Raw genomic sequence first — 18,770 nt, 5'->3', positions numbered from 1 at the left:
TAAGGATTCTCGGTTCTATACGCCAGGGACATATTGGAATTCCATGTGGTAAAATTCCAGTGTCGCACTACAAATCGCTTGGTTTCCAAGCGTGTCTACTATTTCGCAACGCGGCCCCACGTGTTTCTAATGGATGGTGTTTAATTGTACTCGGAAACCACAACATAAGGCTTGTGGTGTAAAACCTCAATTTTATAAAAAAAAATGGCAGCATATCCACGCGGTGAATGATGGAGAGTAGGGCGAAGCATCCGTCCGTCCATTCGTTCTTGCTTCCGTCCGTCCATGCGTCCGTCTGTGTGACCGTCCGTGCGTCCATCCGCCTGTCCGTGCGTGCGTCTGTTCGTGCGTCCGCACGTCCATCCGTGCGTCCGCCCCTGCGTCCGCCCATACGTCCATCCGTCCATGCAGCCATGCGTGCGTCCGTCCACGCATCTGTCTGTGTGTCCATTCGTCCATCTAGTCAACACTCCAAGTACCACCATCTCGCATCTTTTCATCATATATTCCGCATATAGAAGCACCGTCATCAAGCGGACATTCCAAGGACTAAACGAGAGGTGGCACACGCACACTTTCTTACGGTTTGCGCTTCGTGTCTACTTCCCACCTTTAACCACCTCGAGTTCACGGTATATACTAGTTCACTGTATTCATGGCACTGTGGCCCAACGCTCGCTGAACCTTTCTAAAATCAAGGAGGTTACGCCCAGCGAGTATAACGTAGCAGCCCTTTCTTATCAGATAGTCCTCAATGTACATGACAATGGCTGCCAATAGGGAATGAGAGACAGGAGAATTCGGCTTTTAGTTAACGCGCACGCTGTGAATTTTTCGTTGTTCAACAACGCACAGGAGAAATCTCCCACCGGCACCATCTTGCAGGTCAAAGCGTAAGACATGTTACGCCCTACTACGAGGGACGAACGGGTCCCGCTGTAAGGAGCTTCGCCCCTAAAGGTTACAGGTGTTCTATACGGGAAAATATGGCTTTCCCGTTAGTGTCTCTTCATTCAAATAAGCTCTCTTGATCTAAGAGAGAGAAGGAGAGAGAGAGAGAGAGAGAGAGAGAGAGAGAGAGAGAGAGAGAGAGATGGCCTGAATAAGGATTCCAATACTTTATTGAGGTTGCTTTCAATACAGTTCGTGTAAATTCACAACACTGATCAGACACACTTCCATAGGTAACTGAAGAAAGCATATAAGCAGAATAACAGCTTGTCTAAAATATTACGACATTAAAGAGAGAGAGAGAATAAAATGACGGAAAGGCAGGGAGGTTAACCAGAAATTGGAGCATCCGGTTCGCTACACTGCACTAAGGGAAGGGGACTGGGAATAAAGTTGGAAAAGAAAGCGAAGAGCGAAATAGACGCGTGAACGAGAAAAGTAACAAAAAGTGAGCTGGGGTGCTATAGCCTATTCAATAGGCCACTACCACGCAAAAACTTCAATAAGGCCTTCACTGATTTTCTGTGCGAAGACAGATTATGTCGATTATGACGACATCAAATAAAATTCTAATAAAGGAAAGGAAGCCATAGTACACAAAAAAAGTGCTTTGGTATTTAACATGGCGTAGTGCATTGAACGTACGCATGATACAGCACATGCACAAATGTAATTATTACAACACTGTTTTCACTATGTGCATGTGTACATAAGCAAAACGAGTACAGGACATGAACAGCACTCCTTGTTTATTGCGGGTGGAGCCCCTTCTCCAGGGCCCCACTGGCTAGTGCGACTATAGACGGGCCTGGTCAAGAGTCGCCAAACGGGCTTCGCCAAGTCCAGCTTGCAGAATCTCGCCTGCCTCCACCAATTTACGAGCCTGTCCTTAATTAGTGGCTAGACGGCGTCCTAAAAGAGCTTTCCTTCTTTCACTACTGTAGCCTTCTAGTCTACGAAGACCGCTAGCGTCGCGCTCTCGTCTACAGCGTTACGCGTGCGGAACATAAAAAGCCCTCTCTCGGGAGTGCTGCACAGGCAAGATTGCGTACACTCCAAGATAGGACGAGAAAGAACCGTTGAGAGAGGCTTGAGTCGTTATCTTATCAAAGACCCCGCGTTCTGGTCTCAAGGAGCCGAGTTCCTTGTTTGGCCGATGTCCTTCCGCTAGGGGCACCCAAGAGTCCTCGCAAGTCACCGCTCTCTTCGGGGACTGATCGACAGACGAGAGAGCCCCTTTCGGTAGCTCTTTTATCTTTCGCCCCTGTCTGTGTCAACCGTCGTGCGCGAAAAAAAAAAAATCACAGCATATCCACGGAGTGAATGATGATTGGCTGGGCGCAGCGTTCGTCAGTCTGTCTGTTCATTTGTTCTTGCGTCCGCCTATCTGTGTGATCCTTGGTGCATCCGTCCGTTTGTTCATTCGTCTGTCTGTCCGTCCATCTCTTTTTTCGGCCATCCCTCTGTCTGTCCGTCCGTGCGTGTGTCAGTCTGTTCGTCCGTCCATACGTCTAGTGAAAACTCCAAGCACAGCCATCTCACATCTTTTCATCATGTATTCATCATGTACAAGTGCCCCCATCCAGCAGACATTGTAAGGACCGCTATTTCGGGTATGTGCCACTGGTGATTACGTACTACGAGGGACGCACAAGCCGCGCCATAAGGAGCTTCGCCCCTAAAAATAATTACGCGTATAAATGGACCCCGTTTAGAGCTCTTCTCGAAACATTACATAACTTTTCCCGCATGAATCGCAGAAACTTTGGCGCTGGCATTTACTCAAGCCTCTAGGCTCCTACAAAAAAACTTCAACCGTGTAGTGTACTTTGATGAAACATCGAAGCTGTCATCTTACCAGCTAAACCACAGCAGTAAATAAGGCCAAGCTAGTTGGTAATGCATCATTTTGCAACTAGCTAATGCAACTAGCTCGGCTCCTTAACGTGGGTCGAATGAAGTGGGGTTGAGTATAATAGAATGAAGCGGGTTGGAATGAAGTGGGAATGAAGCGGGCGAACAAAGTGGAATGAGTGGCGGCAGTCATGAGCAGTGGCACCTACCCGTTTCGGAATCTACGACGGCCCCCTGACGGGAAAGCCTCGACTAAGCGGTCGCACTAAGAACCATTAAAACGAAAAGTCTCAACTAAGAACAGTTAAAACGAAACAAGATTGCACTGATTTTGCCGCGTATGCGACTCTCTTTTTAAGAGACGCGTGAACTTTCATCGGAGACCACTGCACTTTCTTTGGAGAGTAAATAATAAGACCCAAAAGGTAGTTTAAGATTCTCCTTAAAGGGAGTCATATGCGAGGCAATCCGTATATCTGCAGGTCTCACCGAAAGGAGTCACCATACTCTTTTTTTTTTCTTAGGGTGCAGTGATAAGAGCAGTCAGTTGAGCAGGTTGAGGTTAGATGAAGCTGCATGTTGACTCCTCGTTGGTAAAGCTGTTGTTAACGGGGATAGCAAATTGTCTCTATTACATAGTGTGTTGAAGTCAGTACCTTGAAGTCAGCGCCGTTCTCGTGTGACTTCCTTCTTCTGTCCTTATTTTGCGCTATTGAACGAGTCAACACGTCTGCTATCTATAGTTTCAGTGCACTCGGGCTTCCTTACTCGTAATCGCGAGAAACTGACTTGAAGTCGCATCTCTCGAATGGTTCGTCTCAAGGGGCCAATGGTTCCCATGCAAGCGTAACTGCCATATTTGCGGCTGCATCTTTCTGTTTCCCTTCGCTAAACATGCGCGCTGATCCATGTTAGTCATTAAGGTTCGAAGATGCGATGATGATCGTCGCAAGGATGCTTCTGATGAACAACAACAACAACAACAACAACAACAACAACAACAACAACAACAACAACAACAACAACAACAACAACAACAACAACAACAACAACAACAACAACAACAACAATTATTCGCGCAAGAGTCAGCCTTATAGAAACACACTGGCAGCGATGAAGATGAACATTAGTTGTATATCACTGGTCTTACGCCAGCACTGTGGGCAGAATCTTCAACTAGAGGTTCTCACAATATCCAGACATCACCTTTAGATCCACTCTTAGATGCAATGGCTTATGGGCGCACCTTAATCCACACAGCCTTGGTGAAATAGTTGAGCATCCGCCGCCGACTGTGTGGGAGGCGGAGAATTGCTGCCGCCAGGCAACTACTGGTTAAATAGGTGCTAGCGCGCTTCCGGCCTGGTTCTCGGCAGAACGAAGTTCATTGTCGCTTGGGAGGGCAGCCGCCCCGTGAGAAATTGGTGGCATGGGACCGCCAGACCTAAAAATTAGAGTAATCCTCTTCTTTTTAAATATATCCTCTGGGTGCTGGTATTTCGGGCAGCGTTAATCAAGTGACGCTCCATGAAGCTTCGCTTTTTTTGGACGCAGCGTGTTGGAAGCTTGCACAGGAGGCTAATTTAAATAATCAATTAGTTAATTATTTAATATTTATCCACTATTGCCGTTCGCCGGACATGATGCATAAGAAGGGCGCGACCTTGGACGCATGTTTTTTTCGGATATAAGGGGAGCGCTGAAACATAATCTTGTTGCAATAATTTCGTTACGGGACACGGTTCTTCAACCAGCATCGGAACGGCGGGCAGTGCATGGATTTGACTTGGCTACGTTCTTTCGGCTGCGTGTTGCTTCGTGGGACCTGCAGCTGCTTTGCCGCCAGAGGAACTTTCAGCAAAAGTTCAGCACTCGCACTTCACCGCCTCGAACGCTTTAGCCTCGCGGATTTGAATCAGCTCACGAAGTTCACAAGGAACCATGGATTTATTCGGGAAAAAATCCAAAACACAGCCGGCGTCAGAGTTCCCTCTAGTAAGTATTGTGGGAAAGCCTATGTGCCGTGAGAGTTTGCGTGTCCTGGTCCTAAACGTCACGGCAACAACCACGAGATGGTCGTATTGCTTTGACGTAGGACTGTGACGTTAGCGTTTAACGTCCCAAAACTACCGTATGGTTATGAGAGATGCCGTACTGGAGGGCTCCGTAAATTTCGACCGCCTGGAGTTCTTTAACGTGCAGCTATATATAAGTACACGGACCTCAAGTATTTTGGCTGACAGCGAAAATGCGGCCAGCGAGGGTGGGATTCGAACGCACGACCTTCGTGTCAGCAGTGGAGCATCATGACCATTGGACGACTGCGGCGGTGCTGTCAGAAAAGAAGCATTTTGCTTATATGAGTCGTCTTAGGGCGATGCGTAAGGAGTCCTCTGGGTTTCTTTTTTTTTTCTCTTTCAAATGTGATCACGTACCCTGTGAGCAGTCTCTCCTGCGTCATCAACGTCGGGTCATCGCTGGAGTACGGCGCGGGACACGTCGCGGCGGCGGCAGTACCACTGACGCCGCCGTGCGGCCAAAGCCTTGATCCCGGAGGTGAAGGGTCGTCCTCATCCCGCCGTTCTCCGTCCTCCTCCAGGGCCGTGAGCGGTGGCGACGCGGCTTCGCCGTAAGTGTAGTTCCGGGCGTGCTCGTCGCCGTTCAGCTTCCGGTCACGTGGCACCAGGTCGTGGGTGGGCAGTACGAGTGGCGTGTAGCCCGTCGCCACGAGTCGGGCAACCGAGTAGGGGCTGGCCCGATGACGCTTCTGGTCCGCACTTCCGGTAGCGGCGTTCGACGTCAACGCGTCCGGTAGCACCAGGGTCGCCTGAAGCTTGTACTCGCCTAAGCGCTCGTGGAAGGCGCGGAAGTGGAGGAGGTAGAGTGGATCCGCGCGCGGGAACTGCGGGTCCGACCTGGACATACGTGTACGTGTGGGTAACGTTTTTTGCTTTGCGAGTGAAGTGACGTAATATATATATATATATATATATATATATATATATATATATATATATATATATATATATATATATATATATATGAAAAATTCTGGTGGCTACAGTAATCCTTGACATTGGTAGCAATAGTTTCTTGACATCAGGAATTTTCAGGCTGCCTTGAATGGCATATGACCAGAACATCATTGGCTTGTCATGGACGTTGCAATACCACACGTCGTAATACAGAAATACCGAATCCAATAGACAGTTAAGCCATCGAGGGCTTAGGAAACAATGTTGTCGTTAATTTTAGTGTAGCCATCATCACCCATACTTTAAATTGAATCAACTAGATTAAAAAACCACCCTATCTATCCCTGGCGTCTGAACGCAGAACTTTCGAACAGCCACATCTACTAATTCATTTCGCTTTTGCTGACCTAACTGTGTGTTAGATTCGTTCTGTTGTCTCTAACGAAGAAACAGGTCCCTCAAAAAAAGTTCCCTCTTGCTTACTACGCTAAGCACTTCGAGGTATAAATAAGCGCAGCTGTGTATGTTTTTTTTAGAGAGAGAAAAATATGAAGGAAAGAGAGGGGGGTTAACTCGAGGGAGCATCCGGTTTAAGAAAAGAAAGGCGATATAAAAAAATGGAGAGAAGCAGAGTATTTGGCAGCGGGTGACAAAACAGACGAAACGAAGTGATGATGACTATAGCTCCGTCCGCGCGCTACGCACCAACATTTTCCGTGAACAGTCGTAATTCGTCGTTCAATCTGAGGGCAAAAAAAGGTTTCCACACCTGTAATTGAAGACGAACCCGTCCAGGCGCATACGACGTAGCCATCTCGCGCTCAGGTCTATCGTACGGTCGAGGGCCGTGTAATTTAGGGCACGGCCCTCGTTCCAGGAGGTACCCCCGGCGTTTGCCGTGTCGACGTCGTTCTGGCGTCTGGCGTTGCGCTGCCTTGCGCGCCCATTGGAGTCGTCTCTGGCGTCTGGGGTTGCCTCGTCTGGGGACACGCCGGCCATCTTGCGCGTGAAGTTGTACGTCGTCCGATCTCGACCGCCCAGCATGGCGTACAGCTTGAGCGTGGGCGGAGCTCCTCGCAACTTGCGTAGGCGCGAGAAGTGGTAGATGCCCTGCGGCCCGCCGTCCCCTTCGTGTTGGTACTCTTCGTCGCTGTGCCGGTCTGAAACAAACATACGGTGCGTCTGCGCGTGCAGGGACACAGTGTGATGACGCAGTTTGGGTTGGTGCGCAATGATGACGAAACAAGGCATTCATAATTTGTCTTCTGTTGACTTGAATGTTAAGGGTGTGTAAGAATCCCGGCCGCATTTCGATGCAGGCAACATGATAGAGACCCAAGTGATTTGATAGGCGCACGGGAAAGGTGTACGTTTCGACCATGTGGTCGAAATTTCCGGAGCCCTCCACTACGGTGTATCTCATAATCATGCCGTCTTTGTGGGACGTAAAGACGGTTTGTCAATATTTCGACCGGAGTCCCGTATTCGTCGAGAAGGACTTTTACGAAACGTCGAAAAACAATCGTGCAACGTTTCGATCGGGGGCCGTTATTTCTGAAAGAAAAGCACTGCACACTCTACCCCACTCCCCACGAACGCCTGTGATTTTACCGCTGCGGCCAGCGACCTTCTACCGTGCACTTGTAACGCACTCACCGTGCCACCTGCCCCCTGGCGGACCTCGAGGCCTGGCAGTAGACGACGGCTGGTACGTCCGCACGCCGTGCCTCCACAAGTCCAGGCAGCAGTATACGACGGCCGTGCAGAGGGACACCGGCACGTCGTCCAACTGGTACTCGTCATCGTCCATGGCGGTCCCCACGTGGGCGTCTCCTACCGGTTGGTAGACGCACCACAGCTGCGAGCTGCTCAGCGGAGGCACTGGCTCGCCACCTGGATTGCCTCGCTTCGTGGCGCCATCTGTCTCGGTTACGCTGCTATCTTTAGGAAGGCGTTGGTCTGTGCCGCGTCTTCTGACGTCATACTCGGCCTGCGCGTCGTGCGGGTGTTCGTCGCCGGCGGCGTTGGAGTCGCGAGACCTGCGAGTTTTTGAGGTTGCTCAAAAAGAATATAATGACTTACTTGCCTCTTACAGTTGCAAAACTGGATCGAAACATTGTATTGACTGGTCGTAGACTTGACGTGGAGCACTTAATTTGCTTAGTGGCTTCCTTTTAAGCTTTGTGGACGTGTCTTGTGTGTGATGTGAAGGAGTGATCCTTATGCTGCAAGGTTTCATTGATTCATTCATATTCAATTTCGTTAACGAAGAAGTATTGCAGAGTAACATCCGTTCAGTGACTAAGTGTATGATTCGTTCACCACTTATTCGTGAACTGGACATGTTTGTTGAAGAGAAGATTTAACAGTAATTTGTTAATTCAGTTATTGTGCAGCAAGTTGCAGCCTATGCAGTATATGCTATTAGCCGTTTTCTCTTTCTTTCTTTAGCTCACAGGATTGCTACGAGCTCTCTTACTGGCTATCGCCTATGCACAGACAACATTTTAATACACGGCCGGATTCCAATGTGTCCGAACGAGCATCGCTAACCACGGAACAGGCTGACTTGGCTTACCTAGTTCGTAGGGTGGACTTCTTTTCGAAGAACCTTCTTCCCTGGGCTAGGAGATTGTGCGGACCGACGGGAGGTAGCCAGTATGGACGTTCGTTCGCGTCCGCGTTCTTGTTGACGCCTGCGGAAGTTGGAGGCGGCGTACCGTAGACGTTGCTGGAGGTGCTTCCGGAACGCGAAGTCTCTCGGCGCTCCAAGTTCTCCCGCTTTATGGACGACGTAGAAGTACGCGCCGTGGTTGATGTTGTGTTCGTTTTTAACTGGCGTTTAAGTGGAGAGAATCGAAGACCGGCATATTTTGTTATACCGTTCACACGGTTGTTCGCACTGGTCTGACTTTCAAGCAGTGTTTCGTGCAGTGTTTGATATCTCCTACGTTGCTTTAAACTTGTCAACTGCGCTCGTTGCTCGACGATTTTCAAGTTGGGTTCTAAGTTTATCTATTCCAGAGCGCTTTGACGAATTGAATGCTGGCGGGTGCCGCTTCAGCCTTGGGAATCTTCTACGTGGACAGGTAGACAGCTGTCGAGGATACTTGCGTATAGCAATAATCCCCGCGTTGTGACATACACCGTGTAACAGACCTGTCTACGAATTACTGACAATGAAGCACACTTTTTTAAAATTTCTACTGGGAGCCCTTCTTCCTCAGGGTGATACCGGGAATCACTGTTTCGACAATAAACGTTTATTTTTATCTCTCTCTTACAGTGAGTAAGTTCTCGCTCCCAGCTATGGTTTTTGCCGATTTCCAGTTGGAATGATACATCCTCACGGCGTGTGATACGAGACTCACCTTGACGCCCAGCAGTCGCTGCCAATCGAGTATGATGCGGCCGATCCCGGACGAGTTGTTCCCCTGCCACTCCGCTGTGCGCCTGGGCGTCGTCGCGGATTGCATGAGCATGCTGTCCGCGAAATAGTTGAAGCGAACGGGCCTTGGCGACGGGTAGAATCTGTTCGACGTCTGCAAATCGACGCGCGCATTCACCAAGCTTTGCTGCGAGGCTATTCGTGGCTTGCAATGACGTCACCGAAACATGCAAGTTGGAGCAGCAACACGGTCGGACGCGAACTTTGGGATGTCACGGTGCCTGAAACGGTTTTTTTTTTCACATTCCGTTTTTTGATTAGACCACTACTGGTGCAAATCATTGGCACCAAAGTTTAATCGAAACACCCTTTATCAACGGAGCTACGAGTACTAAAAAAAGTACCCTCCTCCTCCGCCCCGCCTTTCACCCTCAACTGCCCTCAACTCTTCCTTCGAGCGCTCGGCGCCAAGCTCCGCCTCCACGGCGCCTGTGTCACGATGTGGCGTGAGAGCGCATGCGCGTGAATCCCGCCGCCGATCCGTCCGACAGTGTGTGCTGCGCGTTCCACGGCCAATCAGATCAGCTGGAAACTATGACGTCAGTGGGGCAGAGCGCGTCGCTTGGTGTATGGGTGGCTGAAAACGCGTTTGAAACGATCTGAAGCGATTCGCAGCTTTAAAGCTTTGTAATAAATTACACAGTTTACGCAGGGAGCTCAAATAGGTCTCTCAATTACCCTTGGTACTTGGTATACCGGCCCAATGTGTTTTGTGAAAAAATCGTCAAAACCGTTTCAGGGTCCCTGAATGCTCGTTCCTTCGTTGCAGACCCAATAGTAATCAGGTGACGTCACACTGAGGCACATTATTGAAGCGTGATTACACTTACTTGACTGTCATCTAAGCGGCCATGCACTGGAGCCATTTTGTGCGTTTATGACGTCACACGCAAGCTATCGATTGGCACGGGTGCCACGAACGGCTATCGTGCCTTGGTGGGCCAAAAATTTAGAATCGACGTTAAAGGACTGCCGCACCCAACTTTAATTACATGAAAAACTTAATTAAAACGTGATTAAATTTCCGCTTATTGTAGGCTTCTCTGGAAATGTCGTGTCGCTTTCTTTATTGCTTCTTTTGTGATGATTATTGGCGTGTCAGCAAGGTTGCATGCGGCAAGTCGTTTTTTTAACCGGCCCTTTTCATAACTCGGTTCGCACGAGAGCAGCGTCAACGACCACGCACGTACGCTGTACAGCTGCGAGGACTGCGCGGTGTCGTTCTGCGCCGACGAGTAGTGGTGCACGGCGACCGGCAGCACCACGGTGAGGAAGGCGAGGCCCAGCAGGGGCAGTCCGAAGGCGCGGCTGCAGCGCTCGTCGCACATATCGTCCACGATAGGGTCGAGCGGTTCCGCCAGGCGGCGCCCGTCTCGGTCGCCGCCGCCATTGTTTGCACGGGCGTCGCTACCGTCGCGCCGTCCCCGTTGCCCCTGGTCCGCGGAGAGCACGTCTTCCAACAGGACCATGTAGAAGTGCTCCTGCGACTGAAGCTGCGAAGTCGCTCGTTGTTAACCGGCGAAATTTGCCGTGTCGTAGTTTCAAACATTACTGAAACTGAAAAAAAAAAACAAGAAAGAAAACATCACAGGGTTCATTTTTCATTCACCCAAGACGAGTCGAATCCGAACGCCATCTGCTTTTTTTTTTCTCCCTCAATGTAGTGATCCTGCTCGCCACCATTCGAAATATTTCTGCATCTAACGTAGTTTCACACTGCCTCCGAGATTGGAGTTACTTCACTCGCTTTTGCATTGCCTCCGTGATCGGACCGCTTTTGATTAAGCTACAGCAGTGCCATGTGATGACGCCATCGTGTGACGTGATGCCATGGCGACAACAGGATGGCGTCTCAGTGACGTCACAAATTATGGCGATCTGTGGCGTCATCTGGTGACGCCATCACGTGATGATTCTTTCGCATCAGTCACTCCCCACGGCGCCGACGCGGGACGCCAACATCAACGCCCAAATTTGCCGTTTAATCGGATATTCACGGGCTTCGCGTTAATGAAACTGTGGACGGAACGGAACGCGAGCATAAGTGGACAGCACGAACAATGCGATCACCCGTCAATGTGGTCAAGTGGTGATGGTGTCCGAATACTCACCTTTAAGGTTCCAGGATTGAATCCCGGCCACGGCGATTAATTTCAGTCGAGACGCATTATGCCATGGGTCAATTAACGTATATTCAAATCCACGTTAAAAACAAGGGAAGTTCAAAATATCCGGTGCCCTCCATATACAGAGTCCCTTTTAATAATATCTTGTTTTTCGGGTGTAAAAGCTCATTTATTATTTATGGCGACTTCACCGTCTACTTCACTACAATATTACTAAATTGATTTACTCGAAACACGTCGAGATACTAGCCGCGAAACACAATGATATATTTGGCGCCTAACGGTCTGTAGCAGTACCGCATAGCAGCCTGACAGCACTGTTCTCTCCACCTTCGTTCGGGATACAGTAGCGTAAGATTTCAAAAGAACCGAGCGTGTAGAATTGCTAGAATGACGGTCGGTTGCCCAGCCATGCGTCACTTTTCAAGTTAGTCGTTGAAAAAAAAAAAAAAGCTGACGCACAAGCCATTGCGTTGTGCGTCAGAGCCACCGAATCGGCAAAAGAAAGGGAGCAAAGAAAACACGCCTGCCGTGGAAATGCGATAACGCGGAGTGTCGTATTACGATACGGTTGGGCGCAAACAGCTTGAAGATGCTGAGCGACTATTTACGTCGACTTAGAAAGTGATAACAGTAATCATAATATCTGGGGGGTTACGTGCCAGAATGCACAATATGATTTTAAGGGACGACCTATATAGTGGAGACCTCCCGAATGTCGCCCATCTGGTGTTTTTTAAAGGCCAACTCCGGTGATTTTTTTTAAGTCAATGGATTTCAATGAAATTCGCTGGGTGCGTTCCTTTGCACATTTCCGTCATTTATGCCAAATTACAGGCTTGAGAGATGCACTGATTGTTTGCAAATGAATTTTAGAGATTGCTCCGAAAAGCTCACCTCGCTCTCCAGAATTATTGGCAACACTGCCTCTGTGACGGGAGCATGGATACGCTCCGAAGACTCAACGACGCAATGAAGGGCCATCCAGCGGCTTGAGGAGGCCCTGGCAAAGCAGAAGAGAAAGGGAACCGACGCCTCGGACAGCGGGAGCGGAGGAGCCCGAGTATCCAACGCCTAGCCGGAGCACAACGTCCTCAAGATCTAGGCCCTGGGACTATAGGACTCTATTAGCCATAGTCTTCAGATAGGGAATACCCGCGCCCTGCGTGGCCGGTGACTTCCCGCACGCCGGATGCGTAAATAAATGTTGTTTCTCTCTCTCTCTCTGACGTCATGTTTAGCATGTCAACGGAAGTGACGCAGCCAATGGCATTGCTACTTTCGCCGCTACAGCGTTCATTGTGCTGGCCACAAAGCGATGGTGATGGTTTTAGGCACGGGTATAGCACGAGAAAGCTTTCTTCCTTCCTCTGTGGTGTTTGGCCGGCGCTTAGCTGGTCTGCTTTTCACAGTTTTCATACTCCGCGCCGCCAAGACCAAGATATGACGTCCCGTTCTTACCGAATTGTACGTCATACGCAGACAGGGAGCCTGGTTTGGTTTCGGTTTCGGTATTGCACCTTTTTGCTTATTAAAATCTTTTCCGAAGATCCTGAGCATTTCAGCTATTCGGCTCGTGACAAGAGTGCCTCAGGATCATAGAAGCACCATTATCTTGACATGGTCGAAAAATCGCCGGAGTTGGCCTTTAACGCGCACTTATATCGCACTTTGTACTCGGGCGTCAACCATTTTGCCTGCATAGAAATGCAACCGCAGCGATGGTGATCGCCCCTCGTGTCGCCAGCTGAGCATCGTAAACGCACAACGCTGTAAATCTTTTTAAATTGAGCGTACGATACGTGTCAAACATGGACTCTTACAAAAAGTAACAGGTGATTTGAATAAGGGTTCAGCAAGAGCGATAATGGTGACAATGTAGTCTGACAAAGCAACATGCAAAATATTGGCTTCGGGTTATACTCTGTAGAAGACGTGTAGCGTAGCCAAAAAAAAAAAAACAACAACAAAAAAACCAGTTAACCTTGGTGCATCGACGTACAGTTCGGAAGTGTAGGTTCGTGTTATAACGTATGTCCGTGTTACTTATAACACAGCGCAGTCGTATCGGAAGCTTATCATAATATAAATTCCTTAAAAGTTCACTTCGCCAAAAACCTTACATTCTACCTCCTATGCGGATTTCACTGTGCACGGGCCATTTATCTAAGGCTTCTTGTTCAAGTGCACCCACACTGTCGTCGCTTGCTTGTGACAATTTCTCCGTCGCACAGCCGAGGAGACTGAACCTTTCCCGCCACATCGCTTGCATCGCCACCTGAGCTGCCTTCATCGAAGAAACGACAAGATTTATTCGTGGAGAAATTCTGTAATTTTTGTTTACATGAGCACTCCTTATGTAACACCCTCCGGGGTACTTAAGGCAAACAGACGAAATGAAATACCTGTGACAGAACATAAAGCGTATATGTGTTACAACCTTTGCGTAACAACACATCACTCTACCATAGAAGCAATACATCATTATATAGAACTAATGTACTGCCGTGTCGTATAAGAGTCATGTCATGTAGTTATTACGGCATCGTTTATTTGACATCGTCAACAACAACAACAACAACAACAACTACAACAACAATAACAACAACAACAACAATAATAATAATAATAATAATAATAATAATAATAATAATATGTAGAGTGTTGCCCCCCAAAACCACGACATGATTAAGACTCATGAGAAACGCCGTAGCGGAGGACTTAGGAAATTTCGACGATCTGGTGTTCTATAATGTTCACCGAAATCGCGCAACACGTGCGTTGACACCACCAGGGCGATAATCGAAGACCTGTTCACACCTGTGTCGCGTCCGACTGCGACTTTGGCTGCTTCGGCTCCTCCGACGGATTGACGGTTGCGCGCGGCGACGGTTTCGCGGAAGGAGGGGAAACTTCCGGCGCTTCTCTCGTCGCGGCAAGCGGCCCGGAAGCGATTTCCGGGACTTCGCCTGCATCAATTTGGGCCACGGTCGTCTCGGCCATTGCCGTGGTCTCGGCGTCCTTGGCGCTCACCCTGCGCAGGGAATGAAAGAACAGTGTTCGAAGCAAGAACTTTCGCGTTCCCCAACTTATTCGTTTAAAGGGGCCCTAAACGACACCGACTTCAAAGGTGAGACGGTGGTTTTTTTTTTGTCTCTTTGTCGCTGCCCTTCCTACAAGCGCAGTGTCCTCCTCGCTACTTCGCCCCCTTACGCAATGTCTCAAGGGCCACTATAAAGTGTCTTTAAATTGAGAACCAGACAAATTGTTTCATTACTAACCGATGTTAACGTACGCTCATCGTATGCGAATACCGCGGCATGCCAGGGAACTACTGGAATCTTATATTTCTTCAAAAGTCACGATTCCAGAGGAGGGTTGGGCGAAATAGCTTAGCTATATACGCTTCATAAGCCATTGAGGTCAAAACTTTGGATATGAGGGCATGTTATGACGCTGTCGTATATTGCCGAGCGTTCGGGGGGGGGGGGTTCTGACGCCCCCTCCCCATTTGTTGTAAGGTGGACACACACACACACACACACACACACACACACACACACACACAGACACACACACACACACACACACACACACACACACACACACACACACACACACACACCACACACACACACACACTCCCCCCCCCTCTCTCTCTCTCCCCTTTTAAGGATACCCCCTTGAGATTTATCTTTCAGGTGCCATATACTTGAATCACATTACACTTATGTATAGCGCAATAAGCTTTTTTTTTGCTAATACTCTTTATTTGGTATAGAGTGTATAGGCAGGCGCTCGACACCCCTTGGCTGTGCAAGACTATAGAAGTCGCCAATGCTGCTCGATCGCTTTCGAGAAGATCAGTAAAACAAAGTAATTGCATGAGCTGGGAACCTATGTTTCTTATTACTCGTAATTTCAGAGCAATATTTGAAGTTTATATAAGTAAACATAAAAACAAAAGGGCTGGCATGGCAAGATGTGTTTTCTCGTGATTTTTTTCTAAATGGACGCTGGTCCTTAAGGAACAGTGCGAAAACCTCTGCGAAGCTGACTGACCCGGAACTAAGAACGAACCCCCCCTCGACTAGGCTTAGGATGTGTGCTTACGATGACATTTTGAGGTTACCAGTCGTCCATCGATTCAAAGCCGCAGGCATGCTCTTCTCGTATAAATAGTAACGCCTGGAAAAAGCTTATCGGGTGCTCACATGTATAGCTGTCCGGAAGCAAGTTCGCGGTGAGGAGGAAAACAGGAGTGTAGTATACATGCGGGATACACGAAAACTGTCGTGAAGTGAACCCCCGCTACATCACTGATACGAAAGTGTAGCAGTGGTTCCTTGTTTCTTTCCAATAAACGTCACGCACGCTTCGACCGATAACGGCAGTATCGAGGACAATGGAACGTTAAGCCGGTTGGCACGGATTCATGGTTAAAATAAAAGCAGGTCTTCAGACGGGGATTCAGGGAAAAAAATCAAGACGTCGCAATCGTTCGTGTTCGGATCTGTGTGTTTTTTGCTCGTTCTGTTTTCATGAATGCACTATCACGGCATGATGACAGCGTGGGCTTTTCCACTTCTTTTCTTACGCAAAAGCAGTAGTAGGGACACTCTCGGCGGGGCGTCGCCGTCGCCGTCGCCGTCACGTTCCGTGTAAGTCCTAATCTACGACATCGCTCCACGCATCGTCTGTTGCGAGGAGCGACGTTATACCAACTAGCGCTCGCAGCAGCTTTACTTGCAGGACGTCCGGCCCGATTCTGAACATAATTAGGGTACAGCTTTCTCAAAAACTGAAATCCGACTTCCAACATCTACTGCAGGACGCAATAACTCCACGAACGACAGGATCTAACAAGAAGGAACCGAGATGACTCGCAACTTATACGGGGTTTTCAAGTGAGGGGCCCATTTCTAGCGGTGCATTAGAGATGTCGGCTCGTGGGATGACGACCGAATGGAACGTGTTCCGCAACGAACTCTACATGGGCCGGCAGCACAAGGATTTCCCATTACCATAAATTTGTTATTGTAATCGTTCTACCCTGTGGGCTTCGCGGATAGCTTTCAAGACGGCCCCGACGAGCTGGTCTAGTGGCTAAGGCACTCGGCTTCTGACCCGCAGGTCGCGGGTTCGTATCCCGGCTGCGGCGGCTGCATTTTCGATGGAGGCGAAAATGCGCTAAGCCCGCGCGCGCGTGCTCAGATTTGGGTGCGCGTTAAAAAGCCCCAAGTGGTCGAAATTTCCGGAGCCCTCCACTACGGCGTCTCTGTAATCATATATGGTGGTTTTGGGACATCACAACCCAGATATCAAAGAATAAATATTTCAGGACGTGTTCTGTCTGGTGCTGTAGTTTTTCTTATGCATATTGTCATGAATACTGTAGTTCGTAGATATAAACCTTGGCGTTAACTTCGAAAGTCTGAACCAATGTCAACACGGACAAACGGAATACTCGCTGGCCTTACTTGTTTTCGCTTGGAACGTGCTTCACACTAACCACGTCACTGGACACCGTAGCCGCCGGCTTGAAGCTCGCTGAAGCATGTCAGGAAGAAGAGCCTATTCTGATTTCCACTCACGTCTGTCCGTGACTGAGTTGGATATTTTTTCTCGACATATATACTTCTGTGTTTTTTACTGTCGTTTTTTTTTTCACACCTGGTCGCGAAGAACGGGAACCTTCGCGATAGTGTCACGCGAACCACGCCGCTATTGCGGCGAAAGCCGAATGGAAAGACGTGGCCGGACTTCAGCTGTGCCGAATCGTGCACTGGGTACGTGAGAATCCGGAAAGTGGACGCTGCAACGGCTCGCGAGAGATTAGATTAAGCATCTTGCGGTTTCATGGCCTTTGTACAGGGACAGTACGCGACTTCCTCGTTTCGAATATATTTCGCTTTGAACGCTGCTGTAGAGAGGTGACACTTCATTCTTCAATTTTTTTCTTACTTTTTTGGGAGTTTTGGGGAAAGCGCATTGCATATGGGATGTTTAAATTATGAAACAACTCTTTTATAGAAGAGTGCTCGCTTTAAGACACATACATACATACATACATACATACATACATACATACATACATACATACATACATACATACATACATACATACATACATACATACATACATACATACATACATACATACATAAATGTGCGCATGCACAAACACACCAACGCGCATGTACGCACAAACACACACGCACAGCTGCGACATAACGATGTGACAAATATTGGTACGAAAGTAACAGTTGAATATTGGAACTGTGACAACATCCTGATTGAGGCACACGTGCATGTAAAAACAATCAAGCACACAATAAGATCTGATAAACACCCACACTGACTTCTAAATGCCGAGCGCTCGTGACCATTCTCATTTTTCTCTCTGATTGGCTGTTTCGAGCCTTTGGCCTCACTGCTATACAGGTATAGTTTAGCCAGGTGACTGTGACCTATGGCGCTGGGATAAACAGGGAACGCGGCGTATTCGGGCACGTAAACGCATACGCCGAATAATTGATGACTGCCCATGCAACGCAACGTTCCTTTAACGCGAAGTTGACTGGCGCTGGTCATTAATTGTTATTGCTTTCATGGCAGCTGCATCGTACTCGTTGCAAAACGTGATCAAGCTACGCGCTACTGCTTGTTCAATACTTCCCTGCTTGTACGCGCTCACACTTTTTTGTTGTTGAACGTGGAGGATTCTATATTATGTGTCATCATTATACACATAACACTTAAAATATCGTATCCCTCCATCGTCATTAAATTTCACGTTAGTATAGGGCCGCCAGGAAAGGAACGAATGCGAAACGTGTGGTGTAATGTTTTGTATATATATATATATATATATATATATATATATATATATATATATATATATATATATATATATATATATATATATATATATATATTCACACGAAGCAGGAAATCGACAAATCAACAGACAGGTAGGTAGGTAGGTAGGTAGTAGGTAGGTAGGTAGGTAGGTAGGTAGGTAGGTAGGTATGTGTATGGGTAGGTAGGTTGAGACATACAGACAGACAGATAGATATAGATAGATATATTCTTGTAGCAAGTCAAAGGCGTTTATTTCCTTTACAAATTTGTGTAGCCCATTATTTCGTATATATATATATATATATATATATATATATATATATATATATATATATATATATATATATATATATATATATATATATACGGAACCCCGTCACCGTTTGTGCGAATTGAGCAAGCCACCGCAAAACTTCTTTTTGCCTTCTCGTCACTTTCGTGTGTTGCGTAGCTAACCAGTTATTTCTTTGTTCTTTTTTTTACTATACGTTTCTGTTCGACGTATGCAGCAGTTTGCGGAAGGCCGTGGCTTCCCTTGACCGCTTTAACGTA

General features: G+C 48.0%; 2 protein-coding genes across 2 annotated transcripts in view; one reads left to right on the top strand and one right to left on the bottom strand.

The window, feature by feature from the left end:
• LOC119167160 (uncharacterized) overlaps positions 1 to 18,770 on the top strand; it is a 349,532-nt gene that overhangs the window by 122,083 nt on the left and 208,679 nt on the right. The gene's annotated exons all lie outside the window — the stretch shown is intronic.
• LOC142765050 (uncharacterized) overlaps positions 1 to 18,770 on the bottom strand; it is a 51,462-nt gene that overhangs the window by 15,297 nt on the left and 17,395 nt on the right. Inside the window, exons 2-8 of the mRNA XM_075865619.1 lie at positions 14,175 to 14,388; positions 10,419 to 10,721; positions 9,152 to 9,322; positions 8,359 to 8,615; positions 7,437 to 7,819; positions 6,550 to 6,940; positions 5,241 to 5,720 (exon numbers count right to left, since the gene is read on the bottom strand). Of these exons, the coding sequence (XP_075721734.1) occupies positions 5,241 to 5,720; positions 6,550 to 6,940; positions 7,437 to 7,819; positions 8,359 to 8,615; positions 9,152 to 9,322; positions 10,419 to 10,721; positions 14,175 to 14,388 (2,199 nt within the window). The remainder of the gene's footprint in view (positions 1 to 5,240; positions 5,721 to 6,549; positions 6,941 to 7,436; positions 7,820 to 8,358; positions 8,616 to 9,151; positions 9,323 to 10,418; positions 10,722 to 14,174; positions 14,389 to 18,770) is intronic.

The sequence above is a fragment of the Rhipicephalus microplus genome, chromosome 6, assembly GCF_043290135.1.
Source record: "Rhipicephalus microplus isolate Deutch F79 chromosome 6, USDA_Rmic, whole genome shotgun sequence".
Lineage (NCBI taxonomy): Eukaryota > Metazoa > Arthropoda > Arachnida > Ixodida > Ixodidae > Rhipicephalus > Rhipicephalus microplus.
Note: the sequence above shows the minus strand (reverse complement) of the source record. Positions and strands in the feature narration are given on the sequence as shown.